General features: G+C 44.5%; 1 protein-coding gene across 1 annotated transcript in view; it reads right to left on the bottom strand.

Annotated features, from left to right (window-relative positions):
• Positions 1–11,195: 11,195 nt before the first annotated feature.
• The window catches only part of ABHD5 (abhydrolase domain containing 5, lysophosphatidic acid acyltransferase), a 28,680-nt gene continuing 15,576 nt past the window's right edge, over positions 11,196–24,299 (bottom strand). Inside the window, exons 4-7 of the mRNA XM_040994329.1 lie at positions 18,714–18,868; positions 16,184–16,295; positions 13,954–14,140; positions 11,196–13,379 (exon numbers count right to left, since the gene is read on the bottom strand). Coding sequence (XP_040850263.1) covers positions 13,290–13,379; positions 13,954–14,140; positions 16,184–16,295; positions 18,714–18,868 — 544 coding nt within the window. The 3' untranslated portion in view covers positions 11,196–13,289. The remainder of the gene's footprint in view (positions 13,380–13,953; positions 14,141–16,183; positions 16,296–18,713; positions 18,869–24,299) is intronic.

The following is a 24,299-nucleotide window of genomic DNA, read 5'->3' as shown; positions in this document are numbered from 1 at the left end:
TGCTGCACTTTCAATTCAGCCCCCTGTTCATGCGCCTGGGGAAGCAGCGAAGCTGGGTTCAAGCGCTCGGGGCCCCTGTACTCAGGTGGTAGAATCAGATGAAGTTCCAGGCTCCTGCCTTTGGCCTGGCCCAGCCTCAGTCATTGCAGCCACTTGGGGAGTGACTCAGTGGGTGCAAGATTTATCTTTCTGCATGCATGTGTGTGTGTGTGTGTGTGTGTGTGTGTGTGTGTAACTCGCCTTTCAAGCAAATAAACAGATCTTTAAAACTTGACCAGCTCCAGTTATTGATACAAACACTAGAAGCCAGAAGTGATGACTCCAGTGACTGGGTCCCAGGCACCTATGTGAGAGACCCAGATAAAGTTCCTGGCTCCTGGCTTCTTTTAAGCCCAGTCCCATCTGTTGCAGACATTTGAAGATGGAACCAGAAGATGGGAGATTTCTTCCTCTTGGTTTCTCTGCCTCTTGAATAATAAAATAGACATATAACATATATATAAGATTTACATATTATGTATATAATATTCACATAAATGGAAAACTATCAATAGAAAAAGAGCCCTGGGCCAAGCCCCTCTGCCCTGCTCCCTCCCTTAAGCCTTCAGTGCCTTCTGGAGCTCCGCAGCTGTATTAAAGAAGATTCTACAGCTGCTCTAGCGGAGGCCCACCAACCTAGTGGCTTCTAAGATCAACCGACAGAGGATGACACTGGAGATCTTTTTCTCAGAGCAGGCCTGTGAAAGGCAGGAGAAGGCAGGTTTGGGGAACAGTGTGATGTGGGGCAGGTGCACAGCCAGCCAGATCCAGGCAATGCCACACACACACACACACACACACACACACACACACACACACTCCAAGCTCTAGCCTGAAGGGCACGTGACTCCCAGTCCTATGCCTCTCTTCCAGTTAAGCTTTTTCCAGTTCAGAAAGCCATTAAGAAGCAGAGCAGGAAGAGAACTTGCAGGCTCCACCAGGGTGCAGGTGCCTTTTGGGGTGCAGGTTAGGGACAAGACCAGGCTGAGTCTGTGCAAACAGGCTTGTGCAGAGGACAGCCTGGAGCCCCCTAATCTGCTGGGCATCTAACTCCATGAAGCTCTGGCAGCTTTTCTGCCCACGTCTGGAGGATGCAGACCAGCAAAGCTCGTGGGTGTGCGGAGAAGCTGGGATGCCGGTTAAGGGATTGGTTAACCAAGGGACTGGCTAAAAGGGCAATCACATTTATCTGCAATGTTGGTTTCCTTAAAAAAAAAAAAAACCAGATGTGGCAAAATACAAACATTCATTGAAATCTAGGAATGGGTTCTATGATTCTCTTGATCTTTCTGTGTGTTGAAGTGTTCTATGTATTCATGATAGCATCACACCAATAGTGTCTCTGACACACACACGCTAGTTGCTACACAGACAAATGATTCAGCCCCTCTGTCTTTCCTCCCATCATTAATTTTCTCTGTAGACAGAATTGATATACCGTAGTAGTCTTAGTGCTTTGTAAAAATCCAATCAGTTTTTTTATCAATTTAATTATTCAAACACATTGTTTGACTTAATTAGCTTTCATTGACTCAATTTACAGTAAAAAAATTTTTAAGTCCAGCAAAAAAAGTTTCAGAAGTCAACAATGTAAAAATGCACATTATTGAAATTCTAACGTAAAATGAATTATCTGTATTTCCTAATTATCTGCATTTCCTAGATTCAAAGTAAATATTGCATATATTTCCTTTTGATTGCTTTTTGTAAGGCACCAGTGAAAATAAAATTTGGGTAATTCACATATTTTCACTTGCCACCAAAAGGAAATATGCACATTAAGTTTGTATCTTGGTAAGATTTCTAGGGGCCTGTATCATACCATCAAAACCTCTCTCCATGTTATTTCAATGCATCCTCAAAATTCTTTTTTTTTTTAATTAGAAAGTCAGACATAAGAGAGGAAGATCTTCTGTCCATTGACTCACTCCCCAAGTGGCCACAACCGCCAAAGCTGTACCGATCCAAAGCCAGGAACCAGAACCTCTTTTGGGTCTCCCATGCAGGTGTAGGGTCCCAAGGCTTCGGGCCGTCCTCTTCTGATTTCCCAGGCCACAAGCAGGGAGCTGGAAAGGAAGCGGGGCCACCAGAACCCGAAACGGAGCCCATATGGGATCCCAGCATGTGCAAAGTGAGGACTTCAGCTATTAGGCTACCGCGCCGGGCCCAAAATTCACTTTAATATGTGTACCACCCATGGTTCAGATAACTACATGCCAAGCTCTCACATGCTCTTTCACTTCCACTGTATTGCTAAGGCAAACATCTTTGTGAATCTTTGACCCCGATTGTGTTTATATTCTCTGGATATTTTCTTAGAACTGAAACTACTGGGTGAAAGGGCACGCATTTTTCAGTTCCTTGGCATCAGTTGCCAAAATGCCTTCTAGAAAAGATGTGGCAGCGTCACACGGACAGAGGACAGCAGGATGGAGTGGGGAAGAGAGCTAAGCAAGCAGGTGGTTTCCACAGCACATGGCCAAGGACCCCTGTGGGGCCCACCACAGCCTCAGGAAGGCACTGGGCTTCAGCGAGAGAGAAGCGGGTCAGGATCCTGCAAAGAGAAAGCAAGAGGATTTCATTGCCAAAAAGAACCGAGACCAGGCTACTCCCCAGACAGCTGCCCTGTGTGTGGTTGGGCTTCTGCATGGGTGGGCCTCAGGAACTAAAGGTTAATGTCTGAGAAGAATACTCATCTTATTTGTGTGGAGGGGACAAGGACTTCTAGGAATTAAGCATGCACTTCTTTTCTCATTTTGTGTATAATCACATCTATAGGTTGTCATGGCAACTGGAAACCATCATGGCGCACACAAGGAGAACAATTGTGGCTAGGCTAAAGAATTACAGTGAGAGTCATGGCAGGTTAGGCTTTGTCTTCCATTTAGCTGAACAGGTTCTTTTGCCCGTATCTGGTTTCTCAGCTCACTTTCTGGTGGATGGAGCTGGGGTTTGCCCCATACTATCTCAGGTTCACCTGGAGCCTGACCTCAGCTCAACTTACAGGTATTTGGGAACAAGCAGTGCGTGTAGACTGGGTTCCCTACAGGAGCAGGTGATATGAGTCAGTCACTGGTGTAGGGGTGTGACCTCAAAGGCCAGGTCCTTCCTGTTTAGCCAAGGGCAATTTTCCAGTGGCGATCACTGTAGTTCCGGAGCAAACAGCCAACGGCACGGGCCCAGCCCCGTGAAGAGCATCATGGCGTCCATCACAGCACCCAATCACGGACCACCCAAAGGCTCTCTGCAGAGGACAGGTCCTGAATGATCATCCACACATCCCTTGGCCCCTAGAAAAGACAATCGACCGGTGCCGACAAAGAGGGGACTTGCCCAGGCTGTCCAGCTCATCTGTGGGAGAATCCAGACTTCCTGCCTCCCAGACAGGGCTGTGCAGAACCAGCATTGACCTGATTCTCCTGCCAAGAAAAAAACAACAGTCATTATGAATCCATTCCCGTAATTCACCCAAAAGTCGGCAGCTCGAGAGGGTTAATTCAGTGCTGGCACCGCCCATTTGCACTCAAGACTTCAAAATGTATTCCCTTATGCTGGTGGAAACGTGTACCCCTAAATCTGTTTTTATCCTTGACTAAAGGGCATGGAAAAGGAAGTACCGTGTGAGTTTTTAGAGAGAAACGTGATTCAAATGCAAATGGCCGTGGATAGCAGGCAGGCTGTGAGAGCAGTCCAGATGCAAAGGCGAACACAAGGGCATCCTCTGGACAATTCTCTCCAGCGGGGCTTCAGTGCTTGTTTTGTCTTTCAGGGCTGAGCATTTGACCTTTTCATTTGCAAAACTGCCAAATCCATGTTACAATGCAAACAACAAAATAACCTGTAAATGATGCCAAACTGAAAAATACCACCTTAATTTGCAAGCAATTGATACATTCATTCCAGGAGCACTGATGCTATGACTGCACTTGAAGCCAGCCAGGCACTGGCCAAGACGCTGGTTTTATGAACCACAGGGAGAGCTGGAGCAGGGTGGCCTTCTGCCAAGGCCAGCTGGGAGCTGAGCCTCCACCCCCACCAAGCTCTAAGCAACAGTCCTACAAACAGCCAGGTCCTTCCTCATTCAAATATTCAGAGGAGACCCTGGCTTTGGCTACCAGCTGCACTGCTGGGGACAGATGACCCAGCTCAACCTTGTCTAAAATCTTGATCCTTAGAAACTTAGGTTACAGACCTCCGTTACTGTACGCCACCCATTTTAAACACACTTCAAGTTCTTACGTTGTTACCTGCAGCTAATTTCCACAGCCAAGTCCTCTTTTCACGATTAGTTCACCGCAGCCGAAATATCAGACATGATGAGGTATCAGGAGGTCCTTGTATCCCAACAGGGTAGGAACTGGTGCGGGAATGGGGGGGCGGGGATGGGAAGGGAACTGTCCCCTGCCATGGTGGCAGGAATGGGGGATGCCAGTGCAGGGGCAGAGGATGGGAGGATGGGAAAGAGGCAGGAGAAGGGGAAGATGGGAAAGAGAAGGGAAGGGAAGGGGAAGCAAAGGGGGCGCTAGTGGATGCTGGGGAGGGACTCCCGTGTTGGCTCATTTACACAACCCAGTGAGCCTGCAAGGTGAGAGGGGCCCAGGGAATCGGTTGGGAGGAGCTGTGGGCGGTGCCCCAAGGGACTGGTGACTGTTGAACCTCACAAAAAATGTACAATTAAACAATGGAGTTCTTATTTGAGAGGCAAAGACAGAGATCTGTCTCACCTGTTGTTTACCCCCCAAATTCCAACAACAGCCAGCTTTGGGCTGGGTCAATGTTGGGTGCTATGGATGCAATTCAGGTCTCCCATGTGAGTGACAGAACTCAACTACATGAGCAAGTTCCTACTTCCTCCCAGGACCCATTGGTAAGAAGCTGGAGTCAAAAGCTGGAGCTGGGTATTGAACCAGGCCACTCTCGCATGGCACACAGGCCTCTTAATTAAATGCCTGCTCCAAGTGGGGGGGCGGGGGAGGGAATGATTATTTATAAAGTTTTCTTGCTGGAATGTCTCCTAGCTGGAAGATAAAGAAAATCTAATTCTCTTGTCTCCTGTCAGCTGCTTCCTGTTTTCTAGCTCCTTGTGAGCCAGCAGGTGTCTGTGACATTGACTTCCACAGTTCATCTCCAGGAAGACTATTGCCATCATTATCCCAGAGCAGTCCTCACGGGAGAGGTTGGTGAGAACCAGCTGGCAACTATGCCAGCAGAGCCATCTGGGCAAGGTCCCAACAGCACGTACTCCACCCAGCCTTTAGTATCACTTCTTGGTGGGATAATTGTTCCTTTCCCAGTGGATTGTTCTGAAGTTTAAGTGAATAATATTGCAAAGCTCAAAGCTCACAATGAGCATTCCATAATGTAATTTCTTATGAAAGACAAATGGAATTTAATCTCCAGGTTCGTAATATGTCAGGTTCAAATGGCACCTGCTGCAGCTTCCCTGATCTCCCGGGCCAGAAGTGATTTCGCTTCCTTTGCAACAAGCCATGTTTTCCTTGCAGTATAGTTGATAAAAGCACACACAGACAACAGTAGAAAGGAGTCACAATTTATTCATGTTCTTTTGAAAAAGTCTGTAAAGTATTATTTATTTGAAAAGCAGACTTGTTCTCTTTTTTTTAAAAAAAAAGGATTGTAAGTTAGAATTACAAAGAGAAAAACAGAGAAATATTCCGTCTGCTGGTTTATTCCCAACATGGTCACCACAGTCAGGATTGGGCTAGGCCAAAGCCTTGAACCAGGAGCTTATTTCGGGTCTCCCATATGCGGAATAGGAGTCCCAGCAGGTGAACCATCTTTTGCTGCTTTCCCAGGCCATTATCAGGGAGCTGAATCAGAAGTGGAGCAGCTGGGACATAAACTGGCACTAGTGCCACAGACACTGGGTTTTCCTGCTGTGCCATGAGCAGTTGCAGTCAGAGGTTGCTAACTAGAGCCCTTGTACCATGGAATTCAGTGTTGGCCTGCACGGGGCATCTTCTATCATAAAGAAACTTGGCTAATTCTGAACCTATCTAATTCTCCATTGCTGAGGCACAGGCAGCCCATCTATCGAAACTTAATTAGAGGGAAGGGTAGTTACGTGATATGTGGGTTACACCCGACTTAGAATGCCCACACCCCCTTTCAGAATACCTGGGTTTGAGTCCTTACCAGCGTCCCTGGGAGGCAGCAGGTGATGGCTCAAGTCTGTGGGTCCCTGCTGCCCACACGGGAGCTTCTGGACTGAGTTCTGGACTCCTGGCTCCAGCCTGGCTCCCACCTGGCTCAGGTCCAGCTACGTAGCCAGGGAATCAGTACATGGGTTTGAGTGCTCACTCTTTCTGCCTTTCAAACAAATAAAAATAAGATATTCATACATACATATTTTTTACAAAACTATCTATACATATAATGTTTGTAATTTGTGATTTTTTTTTCTACAAAGATCCAACTAACTGAAACATACTGCTGGCCCAGTCATGCTATTCTTGATAATATTTGAAGCCACTCCACAGAAGGCAGTTTGAATAAAAGACCTCTAAAGGGAATAAGTTCTGAAATCCTAGCTATGTGAACGGAGGGTAAAGATGAAAACAGGGGTTTGTAGAACCTTTCTTTCCCTCTTTTTTTTTTTTAATGATGTATTTGTTTATTTTTATTGGAAACAGATTTACAGAGAGAAAGATTTTGCATCCGCTGGTTGACTCCCCAAGTAGCCGAACAGTCAGAACTGAGCTGATGCCAAGGCAAGAGTCAGGAGCTTCTTCCAGGTCTCCCAAGCAACTGCAGGGTCCCAAGGCTTTGGGCCATCCTCTACTGTTTTCCCAGGCCACAAGCAGGGAGCCGGATGGGAAGTGGGGCAGCCAAGGCATGAACTGGCACCCTGGGATCCTGGCGCATGCAAGGCAAGGATTTAGTCACTAGGCTATTACACTGGGCCCAGCAAACTATATTTTTAAAATCAGTTTGATTACAGGAACGCCACTTCCAGGATGACAGTGTGAGTTCCTTTTGGGGACCAACCACCCAGCCCCCATAACTAACACATGGGATATTACAAAAAGGCAAGTGAAGAAGCTGATGCCTGGAATCAGAACATTATTATAGCTTTTGTTCTGAGGGATGGCTAGGACTCAAGGCAGTGAGGTGGAGGACAAACCAGAGCTCTGGTAGAGAAATTGGCAGTCGTGCAAGAACAGGACAGAGTTCACAGCAGCCACAGCCACCAGCGTAAGTGTACTTCTGGAAGGAATCCTGGAAGGGAGGGAGTTGGAGAGCATATTCTACAGTTTGCATACAACCTCTGCCCAGACTTCTGCCTGTCTGGATGGGCCTCACTTGAGCTAAGAGTAAAATAATTAAACTGAGATTAGAGCTTTCTCCAGGAGCCAGCATTTCTGGTTTGAGTCTAGTCAAAACAAATAAACAAGTCAAGCATTCCTAATGCCAGATGTACTTGGGAAGGGTGTCCATTAAAAACACGTGGATTCCTGGGTGAGCTTTTGGCATGCTGGCTAAGTCACCAAGTAGAACCCCTGCATGGCATGTCAGAGTGTTGGGTTTATGTCATGGCTGTACTCTCTTCCAGTTTCTTAGTAATAGATGCTCTGTCAGCAGGTGACGACTCAAGCAGGTGGGTCCCTGCCACCTGCACAGGAGACTCAGCTTAAGTTCTGGACTCCTGGCTTTGGCCTGGTCCAGGTCTGTGTGTTATGGACAACTGGGAAATTGTCTCTTTGCCTTTCAAATAAGTTTTTTTTTTTTTTAAAGATCCATCTGTTTTTATTGGAAAGTCAAATTTACAGAAAGAAAGACAGAAAGATCTTTAATCTGCTGGTTCACTCCCCAAGAGGCCACAACAACCAGAGCTGAGTCTATTCGAAGCCAGCAGCCAGGAGCTTCTTTCAGGGTCCCAAAACTTTGGGCCATCCTCTATTGCTTTCCCATCCACAAGCAGGGAACTGAATGGGAAGTGGAACAGCCAGAACATGAACTGGTGTCTGTATGGGATCCCAGTGTGTGCAAGATGAGGATTTAGCCAGGCCCAATATTTTTTTTTTTAAATGTTGCTTCATACACATTGTGGGGCCAGAATCCCTTGAGGCTATAGTCGGCATTTGCGAAGAGCAACCTTGGTGACACTCTTCAGCACACTACACTTTGAGCTTTGTGGCTCTGGGAGCTGGCATAGCCTACATATGATGCTCACATACTGGCTGGAATAGGTATGGTGTTCACCGCAGCTGCCAAGGAAGATATGTCAGTGGCCGTCATCTCGGTGCTTGCCATGTGACATTGAGAAGGCATCTTATGGCACCGAGATGCTCGAAAACTTTAGGTCACCACTGAGAACCTTCTGAGACAGGAGCACTTGTCCCTTGTCCTGCAGGTCAGTACCAGATTCAGGCCTTCTGTGTTGTCTTCAGCATCTGCTACTTCCTTTGTCATTTTGACTCTCCATTGCCACTCTCCCTAGTGTCCCTCCCACGGATGTAGACAGCATTTCCAAGTCTTGAAGATACAAATGTTGGGCCCGGCAGCGTGGCCTAGCAGCTAAAGTCCTCACCTTGAATGCCCTGGGATCCCATATGGGCGCCGGTTCTAATCCTGGCAGCTCCACTTCCCATCCAGCTCCCTGCTTGTGGCCTGGGAAAGCAATAGAAGATGGCCTAAAGCTTTGAGACCCTGCACCTGTGTGAGATACCAGGAAGAAGTTCCTGGATCCTGGCTTCAGATCGGCATAGCATCAGCCGTTGCACTCACTTGGGGAGTGAATCATCGGAGGGAAGATCTTCCTCTCTGTCTCTCCTCCTCTGTATGTCTGACTTTCCAATAAATAAATAAATCTTAAAAAAAAAAGATACAATTGTTAAGGATCTGTGAGGGCTCTCCTAAGTCAGCAGAAAGCCGGATGGTAAGCTGGTTGGCATAGGTTGGTGAGATATCAGTCATTCATGTCTGGCATGTTGGATTCAATGTTGAAATCATTCCCATTGCTCTACCTTCCAATTATTAAAACACCCATAGGTGGAAACTAGGGCACAGCTCATAGTGAACTCAGTGCAGCCGTAATGTTTAGAGTACACGCTCCCTCCTCTGGTCTCCATGACACCATGTTCTTCTCATTCTCCAAAGGAAGAACTAGACCAGAGTTTACCTTCTTATATTTGTCTCCATGGCAAGAGTCCAGGAACATACAATGTTGCAAATCAGATTAAGAACTTGGAGCCTTCACACCTGGCAAGCAAGGATTTGAGTCCCAGTTCCCATCCAGCTCCCTGCTTGTGACCTGGGAAAGCAGTAGAGGACAGGTCAAAGCCTTGGGACCCTGCACCCATTTGGGAGACCTGGAAGAGGCTCTGGGCTCCTGGCTTGGATTGGCTTGGTACTGACCCATTGTAGCCACTTGTGGAGTGAATCATTGGATGGAAGATTCCTCTCTGTCTCTCTTCCTCTCTGTATATCTGACTTTCCAATAAAAATAAATCTTTTTTTTTTTAAAGAAAGAATAGTAGTTTGAAACAGGATGCATCTGAAGGTGCACAAGATCATAAAGCTGTCAGTCACCCTTGGAAGTTGCTAAGGCATCAATTCAATATTGTGCAGAGTGATCCTAGGAAAAATGAAACATCTGTCTGGACTTGTTCACACATTTAGAATGACAGGATTAGGAAATCATGGTTTTGCCTCCTCTAATGGATTGGAACTGTTCAACACATGGAATGCTGGCCATGTTTACCTGGGTGACAAGCAGGGAGCTGGGTGGGAAGTGGGACTCAAATCAGCGCCCATATGATATCTCGGCACGCGAGGTAACGAATTTAGCCACTAGCCTACCACGCCAGGCCCATCAAACCACTATTCTTTCTGATGTTCAAGTTATTCTACGTATCACCAATGGGAGCCCTTTCAAGATGGTGTCCTCATCCTTTTCCTGTGACCTTAATTTCTCGCTTCAATTCCCTATCAATGAAGACTTGGATGGCGTCTGATCTCTGACTATCAAAAAGAATGCTTTGTGATGCATCCACATTCTTGCCAGAGTATCTTAACATATTCCTAGAACTTCCAGGTTGAAGGATGAACCCACATATTGTTTTGCTATTTACTAACACATTCCATTCACAGAGACAACCAACTACCTGTTTTCCCCACTGGATTGTATAACTTAAGATACCCCCTGACAGGTAAGAAATGTTGTCTCAGCCATTTTACTTGGAATTTCTCTTACTAAGCACATCTTTACTTACTGTTCAGGCACATTTCAAGGTTAAAAAATTCTTCATCTATCAGTGCTTTAATTAACCCTTGGTGATAAAGAAGTATTTTTTTTTTTTTGCCAGTTGCTTACTTAAATTTGACCCTTGCACATTTTTTTTTAAAGGGGAGCATCGAAGATTATTCTTTATAGCAAAAGACACATCCTCTTCTGTCTGTTGCTTCTGAGTTTCTAGTCTTCAGATGTTTTTTTCCGCTTTCAGATTCCACAGGAATTCACATGCTTTCTTTTAGTCATTTAATGGTTTCAATTTTCCAATTGGGTCTTTGATCCATTCAGATCTTATCCTGTTCTCAACAACATTTTTCAGGTCTTTTCCTGAAGTCCTTTATCACATCTAAACCTCCGGGTGTTCACTGTATTATTTATACAGTCAAGAACAATTCATACGTACAATGATGATCTCATAAACTTACGTGGCTGAATGACAGAGCAGCAAGACTGCGCAACAGCAAAACCACCTGATAATGCAATGCTCTGTGTCACTGCCAAGGAATGGAGAGTGACTCCAGTTTTCTTTCTGTACCTCACAGCCTTGCTCTTCCTCCCCTACTGTTCAATGCTAGGGTTCTTTTGCCTACTCTTTTTTTTTTCCCAATAATTTGGCATATGAAAAAAAACTTCAGTTTGATTAGACTTAAGTATAATCTTTTAAATCGTACTCTGAAACTAACCCTAGGCAGCTGTTTTGTTTTGTTTTGTTTTTAACTTCAACCTCAGAGACAAAAAGGAAGACAGAAATCAACAGGAAGTGTGTAAGCACAGACAGGCCATGTGGTGGCCACAACACCTACAGAGCAGCTTCTCTCAGAACACTCACCGGTCCAGGGCTCTGTCACATCATCAACAGGCCAACCCACACTAAAAATCAGGAAGACATAACAGCTGTACATTTGTGACCACCACAGCAAATTTTATTTGTTAAAATACATTGTGTGTAACTTAGCAACACCAAATACTGCAATCGAATTTTAAGAAAACATTTAGCACCCACTGTATTTGTAAGAATTCTGGGATTGTGATTTTCTGCTTGTTCAATGTTCAGAAAATTACAAATACCTCAAGGTAAAATGCGACTGTTCAAGAATTATGACATATTTCAAATACAGTAGATTCAGTCAGCAGAGAAATAAGTCTCATTGGATAGTTAGGTATACGTTTTTCCTGAATCACTTGGCACACCTGTGGTCATAAACCCCATTCACTAAGTGAAACAAGTCATTTACCTCCAAGGGACCAAGTTTCCCACGCAGAAACCTTGTACAATTGACAACTGGCATCTACCCCGCAAAGGATAATTAAGAAAGACTGAAGAGTGCTTCCAAAAAAATGACCTTAATTGTTTGTGCCACTTACAGCTCTGGATTTGGCCATCTAAGATGCTACTATCAGCTGTTTTTGTTCTTGAGACATCAGATGGCCCATCTTGATTCCCATGTTGCCTGCGTGCACTAACCTAGTTAATCTGACAAAGGAGACACGCGCTTCATTGGGAAGCTTTTGGCCAGGCTTCAGTATTATTTGCCTATGCCTTCGTTGGGGAGGTAATGCTGAAAACAGCACATTCAGTCTTTCTGGCAGTTAATCAACAGTGATGCAACCTTAAATTTCCTAATTAACCATTTTAAAAGTGCAATAACCCAAAGCATTAACCCATTATATGCTCTAGTTCACTGTTTATTTATATAACCTGCCTTTCTCCTAGACAAATAGGCAGCAGGACCCAAGGCAAACATGCCTTGTGGCAGACAATTCATCTCAATTTCCTTTTTTAGAGGGTTTTCCCCAGCAGCCAGTTACAAATGGAGCTTTTTCACAGCTTCAAAGATTTCCTCTCTTTAAAATCTCAAGCAAGTGCTATGCTTGATGGCAGTTACTAACAGTTCAATCCACACTATGTCATTTTTGCACTTTAACTTCAAGTATTTAAATGATTCAGTCAACATGATACTCCTAATTAAAAAATAAACCCAAGTTCTAGCTCATTTCATGTGCTATGGGACATAACAGCACCACCCATTTTAATATTTTAGTGGTAAAAACGTAATCCAGTTTTAGCAGCCTGTACAAGATTTGGATGTTAATGAGAACATGACATGCCTTGCTTGCCAGGAGTGAGACAATGTTGAGATTCCAGCTTACCTGAGGAGAGCTGACCCAGGTGCTAGGCCCTGGTTCATAGAAAGGAACAGTTTCAACGGGGAATAAAACAGGACAGGCTTTTAGTTAAGGCTTTTCAGTATATGAGTCATTTAAGAATTGATATGTTTCATTAGAAGTAGAAAATTCAGTGACATGTACACATTTCCAGGGGTTAGCTGCGACTGTGCAGCATTGAGCTACATTTAAAATGCTGAACGTGGCTTTGCAGCCTTAAATATAAAAAAGAGAAAAACCAAAAAAATTCATGTTAGTGATTAATTCCCATCCTGTGAGCCAAAAACTTATCTTTTTACTCCATTTCAAAAATGAAGTATTCCAAAGGAAAAAAATAGAAATGCTTACATAGAAACACATTGAATTTGGATGCACTATATCAGTTATTTGACTGAACAAACACACAGACAAGGAAAATAAAGTGCACCTACATAATATATAACATAATCGACCCTGAAATTATTTTTTTAAATTGGCAATTATAGACTGCAATATTAAAGGTAATCAGCTAGCAAAGTTAGATAAAAATGAAAAAAAAAAAACTTTTCATTGAAAAACTAACAATTTTTCAGTACATCAGAGGGACAATAACCCTTTATTTAAAGCTATTAAGTTTGGAGACTCTTGTGCATTTCAATTTTGTATAGGAGAAAGCTGTTCCTTTAGAAGGCACTAATTGGTGTGAGTGTGCAAGTGACTTCCTAAAGAAGACATGTGCCCGGGACAGTCGGGAAGACGCCTCGTTCTTACACTTGCTCTCCTCGACGTAGACGGGGATCGCTGCTGAGGAGTCCTGCCGGCCAGCAGCTCCGCCGGAGCCTCCCCGCGCTCAGTCCACGCTGTCACAGATCTCCTTGACTTTCTGATTGAACTCTTCAGGTTGATCTGCATACACGTAATGCCCGGCTCCAAGAATAGCCTGGGGAAAGAAGGGCATGCCCACAGGGGAAAGTGCTGAATAAGACACCAGGATACATAAGCAAAGGCAGTTCACAAGGAAAATGAAGAGTCACTTTACTTAAAGAACTCAAAGACGAACAAGCAATACTGATTTATAGCAGTTAACAAGCACTTCCATCCAAAGCATCTGAGCATAGAAAAATCTAGTGAATTTAACAAAAATTTTTAACATGTAAAACAAAACAAAAAGACTACCACCCCTTAAATTGATCACCAGCGAAAGGGCGAACAGAAACACTGAGTAAAGGCAGAGTGTGTAGCCTTGGGAAGGGGGAGTGAGTTGAGCTACGATGAGACCAGTCCCTCCTTCAAGCTCTCTATCACCTGGATGCTGTGGCTCATCCAGGGTCAGCTAAGGCCTCTCAGAAAGGTGACTTGCTCCTTGACAGAAAGATTTACGAAAGTCCAATGTTGACCCTCCACACATGACACCAGGATTCCGGCTGCGGCTGCAGGTTCAGCCCAGATAGGAAACCCAAGCGACGCAACAGACTTCACCTGTGACTGAGATCTAAACCCCAGGCCACACTTACGATGGTCTTCACGTAGGAGTGCGGTCGTAGGGACTGGATGCTGGTGCCAGAGTTGCCGTCGATGCAGGAGCGGGCGCCGAAGATGACTGTCACGGGAATGTCTGGGTGCATCTTCCCGATGCGCTGCAGCATGGGCCTTTTGGCCCACCCGTAAGGAATTGTCATGTTCTTGAAAGCTGTCTCCCCACTGTAAACGAAGGAGAAAGTCATACTGTAAGACCTTGTGGGGATGAGTCTGTATTGCATTTCATTTTTCCATCAAGAAAAACCTCTGCTTCAACACAAAATAAAACAGGAGCACTGAAACGATTGTATATTCTGGATGATAAAAAATTCGTTAACGCCTTCTAAATCAAAACATGTTATCCTAATTCTCTAACCCTTAAATGACTTACTATAGAGAGAGTAAAAACTTGTTCACTCTTATTTCAAACTGATGTGGATGGTGGCTTTCTCATCCATTCATGCCACTAACTTTACTTATAATGGCAAAATCATTACCAAGTTAAGAACCTCGGATAATATATTCTTGAAAACTCCCAGAATAGGTCTATTTGGCTATCACTTCTGCCTTTCTTGCAGGATTAGACAACACTCTGAATCATCTTTTATGAGTTTTATCACAACACAATAGGACAACAGGGGTGTGCAGTCATGAAATGAGCAACACTCAAGAGCCAAACACCAAGACGATGCAGGAGGACGGGTGATGTTTCTGGGACAGACGCCTATGACTTCCGGAACATGTCACAGAAGTGTGCAGACCTCAGCCACCAGCCAGAAGCCAAGTAAGTCACAAAATCCAGTCTCTTGACACCCTGAACCTCTAGTCCCTCCCCCTATTTCTTGGCAGAGAATCCCCAGCCTGGTTTATTTATAATGCTCAGACTACATCTAAGAATGCTTTTGTGGTCTCAAGTCTTTAAAGTAGCTGGATATGTCTTCTGCACAAAGGGAGTGAGACGCTTGGCATCCAGCCTCCAAACGTCAGTCTTAAAAAGGAGTAAGTGAAAGATGTCTATGGCTCACCTTGACTAAAACTGCCTGCCGACTGGTCAGAGCTGCTGAATCAGGGGATTAGAAACGGGCTCAAGAGTCACATTATGCACAACGTCCCTCAACAATTCTCATCACAACAGAGCTAAAGAAGTGCAGCTCTCACCTGCATACTCCATTTCTGAAACTAGGGCCTTGTCCTAATTCCCTGCTATCTTCAGACTGCTTGCTCCACTGGCACCCTGCACTCAACCTTCACAGCCATATTTTTAAAAACGATGTTTTGTCCTCTTGTTTCCTTTGGTTTCTCTCCCTCCTTCAAACACTGTCAGAGAGCCCAGTATGATGGCTCAATTTTGGCTACAATCCTCCCTTTGCAAGCACCAGGATCCCACATAGGCATCAGTTCACGTCCTAGCTGCTCCACTTCCCATCCAGCTCCCCCTGCTTGTGCTCTGGGAAGGCATTGGAGAATGGCCCAAAGCCTTGGGACCCTGCACCCATGTGGGAGATCTAGAGGGAGCTCCTGGCTTCGGATTGGCTCAGTTCTTGCCATTGTGGCCGTCTGGAGAGTGAACCAGCAGCTAAACGAAGATCTTTCTCTCTGCTTCTCTCTGTAAATCTGCCTTTCCAATTAAACAAATATTTTTAAAAATCACTGTCAGGACATATGTAGTGTCTCCACCCTGCACACTTCATTATTCCTCACCCACTGTAGTTAGGTTTCTCATTCTGACTTACAGACATTAAAAGTTGCTCAGCAGAAGATAGGTGTAATAAAAAATGAGCTTTAACACTGTGGCACAGCGTCTCTCCTACTCTTGGGAGAGTCAGTACTCCTCGGTACTCAGTAAAAGTTCAAAGATGTTCCAGGGCACAGAAAACCATTCACTTTTGCTTGAGCCAGTACCCCATTTTTATGAAACATTTACACTCAGCCTGAGAAACATTGGTTTATACGAGATCCTTCTTTACCTCTCACCATGCCCAAGACCCAATACTCCTCACCTTCCCAAAGCACTGTGGCAGCAAAGAAAGTATGTTTTTGTTTCAATCCCCACCAGTGTCCAGCACATAAATATTCATCTAAGCATAAACAGATAAATAAATTAAGGACTATTATGTGCTTGCCCTTTCAAATTTAGTTAACAACTGTGAAATGCCTTCTACACTGCTCACATGTTTTCAGGAAAGTCTAAAACTCAAGCACAGACACTGGGAACCAGAACCTGACCTTGGAGTCTGCACGTTGCAGTGGTAGATGTACTCCGTCACAGTGTCATCTTCAAACATTGATGAATATTTCCGTTTGAAATCCGGTCGTAAACGTTGCACCAGACTTAAACCTATTTAATAGGAAATATAAGATGCATGTTTTGAACTATAACTTACAGCCTAAACACTAGAGAAACTTCTGGTGCCTTCTGGCACTGTGAGTGCTACGGACATGCACATACCCATGAATGCAAACACGTATTTTAGGGAGAGACAAAGCACACCCTGAGGAAGTTGCTCTCGAGATTCCAAGGATTAAGATAACTAGGGCCTGGCGCGATGGCACAGTGGTTAAGGTCTTCACCTTGCATGCCCGGGATCCCATATGGGCGCCGGTTCTATCCCGGCAGCCCCGCTTCCCTTCCAGCTCCCTGCCTGTGGCCCGGAAGGGCAGTTGAGGACGGCCCAAAGCTTTGGGACCCTGCGCCCACGTGGGAGACCCGGAAGAGGTTCCCGGCTTTGGACCGGCATAGCATCGGCCTGTTGCGCTCACTTGGGGAGTGAGTTATCGGAGGGAAGATCTTCCTCTCTGTCTCTCCTCTCTGTATATCCGCGTTTCCAATAAAAATAAAATAGATTTTTTTTAAAAAAAAATTATAACTAAAGAACACAGTGTACTGGTTTACAGGAGCACTTCAGTTCATAAGGCAGCTTTCCAATCCTGGCTTCTCTTTGTTCTAGCAAGTCTTCACTTCTCTTCTGGCACTCCCTATCTCTGAAGGAATCATGCTGCTACACCAAGATTGTTATGGTGTGTTTGGTATCCTACATCCTCTCCACCACCAAACGCAAGCAAGTGAGTGTAGTGGACAGTATGCCTGGGTAGAAGATCTCTCAAGTCTCTCCTCCTCTCTGTATATCTGACTTTCCAATAAATAAATAACTCTTAAAAAAAAAAAAGACCAAATCAAGCTCATATGTAGCTCACCCAAAGAGGACTAAATGTGAGGAATGGCCCTATGAAGGGAGGTGAACATTCCTGGGGACAGGGAAGAAGGCTTGGTGGGGGGACTTGGGGTCACCAGCTCAGCCTCTGGAACTCTTCCTAATCCTGCAGTCCCACTGCTCTCCTCACCCAGAGGGAAGGAGGGAAGGTGGCAAGGAGGGCTGAGCAGAGGCCACAGTCAATATGCTGGCAGCGATTCCCTCACCTTCATTCAACCCTTAGGAGCAGTGAACACCCTGAGGAAAAAGGCCAAGAGAATCCCAAACCCAGATCCAAATCCTAAGCCCAAGAGACAGCTCTGGAACAAGTGCTGGTGCCATCTCTTTGCTAAGGAAATCCTAATAGACCTCATAGTTTATGTTCTTGTGTACTTTGGCTGAAAGCACTGTTGACTGACCCAAGTTGAAAGGGCGAAAGGCAGAGGCATAGCACACCATCACAGTAGTTTTTAATGTATTTACACAAATGGAAAATTCCCATGTATTTCATATATACAGTTTTAAGAACAGGATGATATTTCCTACACTACCCCCTTCTCGTTCCCTCTCACCCTCCCTTTTTCTGTTTTAATTTTTGCAATGTCAAATCTTCAACTTAGTTTATAATCACAAGCTTAACCCTTCATTAAATAAAGAATTAAACAAGTAGCAAGCAGAAAACCACTGTTCCTCATGAGTATAGACAAGGGCTATGAACAGTGACCAAATCTAAACATGTTAGCTCATGCATATGCATTAGCTTTTTTGTACTCTGTATATTTGTTAGCAAAAATCAGGAAAAAACAAACAGTATCTTTTGGAGACTGTGTTACTAAGCATAATTGTCTCCAACTGCTTCCATTCTGTTGTGAAAAATAGGTTTCCTTGTTTCTGATGGCTGAGTAGAATTCTATCATGTATGTATAGAGCACAATTTCTTTATCCAGTCATCACTTGATAAGACAACTTGGTTGATCTTAGCTGTTGGACTATCATCATTTGTGACAATGAAGGAAATATAGTTCCATGGCTGTATGTGGGCTCGAGAGGAATACTCTTAAACCAGAGACTAAAGATTGGCACCTCATAATAGGATGAGAAGAGTCCCCAAACTGTGTGTACAAAAGAATGACTTTAGTCTTCCAGCACTCTGACATGATAGAGCAAGGAAGGCACACACGTGTGTGGTGGCACCTGCTAGCACACACCCCATCTCATTAGGCTTTGTGACCTACCAGTGTCACGTTGCAGCTCACTATGCTTCCCTCAACCCATCACCCTGTGCTAGCCTCCCTGCTGGCTTGGCTTTTCCCAGAAGACTAACCATCTTCAGCGTTCCCCTCCTTCTTTGCTTGGCTGACAATGACAACACTGACACTACAAAGGCTCCTTTGCGAGGGGAAAAGCCTGGCTTCACTCCCCTTTGTGTGTGGCCTGGGCCAAAAGGGCAGAACAAGCACGGGGGCAGGTTTTTGTTTGTTGTTTTATTTTTGACTGAGAGTGGTGATTGGTGACTATTACTCTTCTACTGCTAATCTACAGACACCCTGCCGTCTTGGACTCACCGAAGGGCCCTGCAATCCTGAGGCCAGCTAAAGGGTTAAACGGAGTCAGTGCTGCTCCCAGGGCTCTGATCCACACCGGAATGGGTCGGTCTTGATCAGCAAGGTCTGGTCGCTCAGGAAAACCCCAAGGCTCCACTAAAATTAGATGACTCACCCTGTTAGAGAGAGATTTTAAGTTCATTAGGTAAATTCTTGAGACCATAAAAAACATGATCCGGGCCTGGCGCGATGGCACAAGTGGTTAAGGTCCTCGCCTTGCACGCCTGGGATCCCATATGGGCGCCGGTTCTAATCCCGGTGGCCCCACTTCCCATCCAGCTCCCTGCCTGTGGCCTGGGAAAGCAGTTAAGGACGGCCCAAAGCTTTGGGACCCTGCACCCGCGCAGGAGACCCAGAAGAGGCTCCTGGCTTTGGACCGGCATAGCATCGGCTGTTGCGCTCATGGGGGATGTGAATCATATGGGGAGTGAATCAACGGAGGGAAGATCTTCCTCTCTGTCTATCCTCTCTGTATATCCGCCTTTCCAATAAAAATAAAATAAATCTTTAAAAAAAAAACATGATCCATAAAGTAAAGGCGGAATGAATCCTCTTCAAAAATCATCACATGAGAGGCTCTGAGATGGCTGAATAGGGCAGAGTCACACTAAGTTGCTCCGGGATATGAAAAGAACAAGGTAAGGACTACGTGTCCAGGGGTCTGATTGATGGGAAATGTGGGTAAAGAACAGAGATAAAGAAACAATGAAGACTGTGGGACAGGAGGAGAGAAGAGTCAGCACTGCCAGCAGTCAAATGGCGCAGTCAGCTGCCTTCCGTGAGCCGCCATCCTTACTACATGTAAGGTTTCATGTGAGATGGGACCCTACAGTCACCCACTGACTTGGGGGAGCTGACTGGGGTCAAAGCAACTGCTGGGCTAGAATGGGTATGCCTGGCTTCGAAGATCTTCACTCAAGTACCCTCTCTCCCCCATCACCGTATCCTAATTTCTTTTGAAACCTTACTCTTCCCACCATTGCTAGTTATGTTCTTCTGACCCACTCCTATCTCAGGACAAGGCCAAATGAAGCATGGAACAGGTCAGCTGCATTGCTTTCCTCCCTTCCTTGACCTGTGTGAATGCCATACTCAGCAGCAAGCAAAAAAAAAAAAAAATGACACACAAACATTCCGACTACACCTCTGTTCTGTTCCTACTAGCGCCATAGCATAATAGTCAGGGACAGGGCAAAAGAGAGATGCCCTGTACCTTTCAACTCTGGGAGTTTGGGGCAACAGCCCCAGAGCTATTGCTCATTCACTCTATATGAGCCTTAGCTTCTTGGGGCTACCCTCAGAAGCAGCCCATAGAAAAAATCTGCACCCGCCCTCAGAGATCTGGGTAATGAACTCCAGCATATCCCACAGGTCTTAGTTCTTATCTATCAAAACTAACCTTAAATGTAAATGGATTAAATTCACTAACTAAAAGATTTAACTTGGCTAAATGGATACAAAACCATGATCCCTAGGGTCTGGCGCTACAGCTCACAGGCTAATTCTCCATCTGCAAGCATGTCATTCCATATGGGCAATAGTTCATATCCCAGCAGCTCCATTACCAATCCAGCTCTCTGATTATGGCCTAGGAAAGCAGTGGAGGATGATCCAAGCCACTGGGACCTTGCACCCACGTGGGAGATCTGGTTCGTGGCTTTGGATCAGCTCAGCTTCAGCTATTGTGGCCATGTGGGGAGTAAACCAGCAGACGGAAGCTCTTTGTCTCTCCTTGTCTATATAAATCTCAAAAAAGACTCCAATATAATTTCTGCATACAAGAAACTCACTTCACAAAGATACAGAGACAAATTGAAGGGTTGGAAAAAGATTTACCAAGCAAACGAATCCAAAACTGAGCAGACGTAGTTATCTGATGTTAGATAAAACAGACTTTAAAATAAAACTTTAAAAAGAGATAAGAGGACATCATATTTCAATAAAAGGTTCAATTCAGCAAGAACACATAATAATCATAAATATATATGCACCCAACATAAGACCACCCAAACTTATACAGCAAGTATCATTAGATCTAAAAGGATAGACTCCAGTACAGTAACAGTGGGTGGCTTCAATACCCCACTGTAATCAATGGACAGATAGTTCAGATAGAAAATCAATGAAGGTACATCACAGTTGAAACATACTATCAAGCAAATGGACCTAACAGTTGTAGTTACAGGACATTTTATCACAGCTACAAAATACACATTCTTCTCAACAGCACATGGAACATTTTCTAGGACAGACCACATATTGGGCCACAAATTAAGTCTCGGCAAATTTAAAAAGATTAGAATCATACCATGTATCTTCTCAGATCACAAGGAAATAAAACTAGAAACCAACAGGAAGAACAATAGAATGTTCACAAATACTTGGAAATTAAACAGCATGCTACTGACTGATCAATGGGTCCTTAAAGAAGTTAAAAAGGAAACCAAAAACTTTCTTGAAAGAAGTGAAAATGAAAGCAACATATCAAGACCTATAGGATACAGCAAAAGCAGCACTAAAAGGGAAATTTATAGCATTAAGTGCCTACTTCAAAAAAAAAAAAAAGAGAAATGTCTTGAAGATCTAATGAGACATCTTAAATGTTTAGAAAAAAAAAGAATAAGACAAACCAAAAATCAGCAGGGGACCAGAAATCATAAGAATCAGAGCAGAAATAAATCACATTAAAACAAAAAAACCAAGATTAACGAAACAAAAAGTTTTTGAAAAGATAAACAAAATAGATAAACCTCTAGGCAGACTGACAGAGGAAAAAGAGAAAAAGCACAAGTCAAATTGGAGATGAAAAAGGAAACACTACACTTGGCATCACTGAAGCACAAAGGGTCATAAGGAACCGCTATGAAGAACTACACACTAACAAGAATCAACATCATTGACGTATCATGCTACCTAAAGCAATCTACAGCTTCGATGCAATCAAAATACTTATGACATTCTTTTTCTTTTTTAAGATTTATTTATTTATTGGAAAGTCAGATATACAGAGAGGAGGAGAGACAGAGAGGAAGATCTTCCCTCCGATGGTTCACTCCCCAAGTGAGTGCAACGGCTGATGCTATGCTGATCTGAAGCCAGGATCGAGGAACTTCGTCCTGGTATCCCACACGGGTGCAGGGTCCCAAGGCTTTGGGCCGTCCTCGACTGCTTTCCCAGGCCACAAGCAGGGAGCTGGATGGGAAGTGGAGCTGCCGGGATTAGAACCGGCACCCATATGGGATCCCGGCACATTCAGGGCAAGGACTTTAGCAGCTAGGCCACACCACCAGGCCCACTTATGACATTCTTTACAGAATTAGGTAAACTAATCCTAAAATTCACATGGAATTACAAAAGACCCAGAATAGCCAAAGCAACTTTAACAAGAAAAAATCAAGCTGGGGGCATGACTTTAACTGACGTCAAACAAAGCAATCATAATTAAAACAGTATCATAGTAACATAAAAAGCAGTACACAGATCAATGGAATGGAATAAAGAGCTCAGAAATTAATCCACATATATACATTCAACTGATTTTTTTTTTTTTTACAAAAGTGCGCAGACCATACAGTAGAGTAAGGACGATCTCTTCAACAAATGATACTGACAAAATTGGGTGTACGTGTGAAGAGCAATGAAATCAGATCCGTGATTTCTAACCATATGTAAAAATAAACTCAAGATGGGCCAAAGACCTAAAGTAAGACCTGAGACTATGAAGCTGCTAGAGAAAATACACAAGAGACACTCTAAGATATTGATATAGGGGATGACTTCTTGAATGAGATCCCTCAACACAGGCAAGAACTGCAAACGTAGGGCTTTCACACAGGAAAGAAACAATCAACAGAATGAAGAGACATCCAACAGAACGAGAAAAACATTTGTGAATCTCCTGCTGCACAAAGGATTAATATCTCAAATATTTTAGCAACTTAAACTCAACAACAGAAAAACAATCTAGTTGAGAAATGGGCAAAAGATTTCAACAGACAGTTCTAGGAAGAAATATAGGACAACAAATATATGAAAAAAAAGATTCAGCATCATTAGCTGTCAGGGAAATGCAAATCAACAGCACATTGAGATATCACCTCACCCGTGTCAAAATTACAAAACCTGAACTCCAGAGAACAACAACGCTCCTTCCAGTGGTGCAAGCATGCGGAGAAAAGGAACTCTTCAACACTGCTACTAGGAATGTAAATTAATGCAACCACTGCGGATATTTAAAAAAAACAAACAACAATAAATAGACTTGCAATGTGATTGGGCGATCCCACTACCCAAGAGATTTTAACACAATGAATCAAAGAGAGCTGGATGGGAAGCGAGGCTGCCGGGATTAGAACCAGTGCCCATATAGGATCCTGGCGCATTCAAGGTGAGGACCTTAACCACTATGCTATCACACCGGGCCCGAGCAGATTATGTCTTAAGGACAAAGCAGTGAGCTTGAACCAATCCACTGGGACCAGATTCAGATTTAGAGATTTAGAGTCATCAACCATAAATAAGAAGGAGCTATATACACGGAATAAGGAAAGGAACAAGAAAAAATATCAGGAAGAATTCAAGAGCCAGACCCCAAAGCAGGCATTGCCAAGGTAGCCCCAGGTAATTCCTGTTGGCTCCAAGCCCCTGCAGGGAGGACAGAAGACACAAGGAACAACGAACTGAATGAACTGAATTTCTCCACCATCAGGTCATACAGAACAGCTTTTCTTCTCAACAGGAGCCAATACAGATCGCTCAGCCCAGATCTGTGCAATCTGGAGGCAGGGCCAAGCAAGGCCAAGGGGAAACAGTCAAGGTAAAAACATCCGAAAACCTATCACTGGGGAAGGACAGAGTGGCTGTAACCTATTTTGGTATAACATGGACCAGGTATCTTGACTAAACTTTTTCTAAAAATTGTTTAAGCTGTTGTATACATCATTCATTATTAGCTAGTATTAGTGCAGAAAGATGAGACAAAAAGGCCATAACCACTGCACAATTTCACAAGGTACACTGCAAGAGGAAGATGGCTGAGATGGATCCCAGGGTCTTGGAGGGGCACATTCCTGCGAGAGCTGGGCCTCTTAATTCTTGTTGGGGCGGATCTCATTCCCAGAGGGCACATGGGGCAGTGGGCAGTGCCATGTGCAACTATGGTATGGGGGACTCTTACCAGATGGAGTAGCCATAACCCCTGGAGGTGGGGTTGCTCTGCTCACAGGCACGGCTGGCTCCAGCAATGCTGGCAGTAGCAGCCACAGCAGCAGCTGCTGTTGCCTCTTCCCTATGGAAGCTCCTATGGGAGCCTGTTGTGATGGCTCCCAACTCCTTGGGCAGGGCTTGATAATCCAGCAACAGCCTAAGGAATTGAGAGCCCAGGTGGTACTCCTCCACCAGCAGCCTCCCAACTGCAAAACAATGCAGTTGCCTTCAACTTCAGTAAATGGCTCCCAAGCAAGGGCAGGATCTTTGAGAGGCGGCCCTCAACAGTCACGGGTGCCAAGTATTCCCCACACAGCAACACTAGATCCCAAACCTGCTTTT

This window comes from Ochotona curzoniae, unplaced genomic scaffold (genome assembly GCF_017591425.1).
Source record: "Ochotona curzoniae isolate NIBS_2020 unplaced genomic scaffold, NIBS_Ocur_1.0 contig_908, whole genome shotgun sequence".
NCBI classification, from domain to species: Eukaryota; Metazoa; Chordata; class Mammalia; order Lagomorpha; family Ochotonidae; genus Ochotona; species Ochotona curzoniae.
This window is presented reverse-complemented; position numbering and strand designations above follow the sequence as displayed.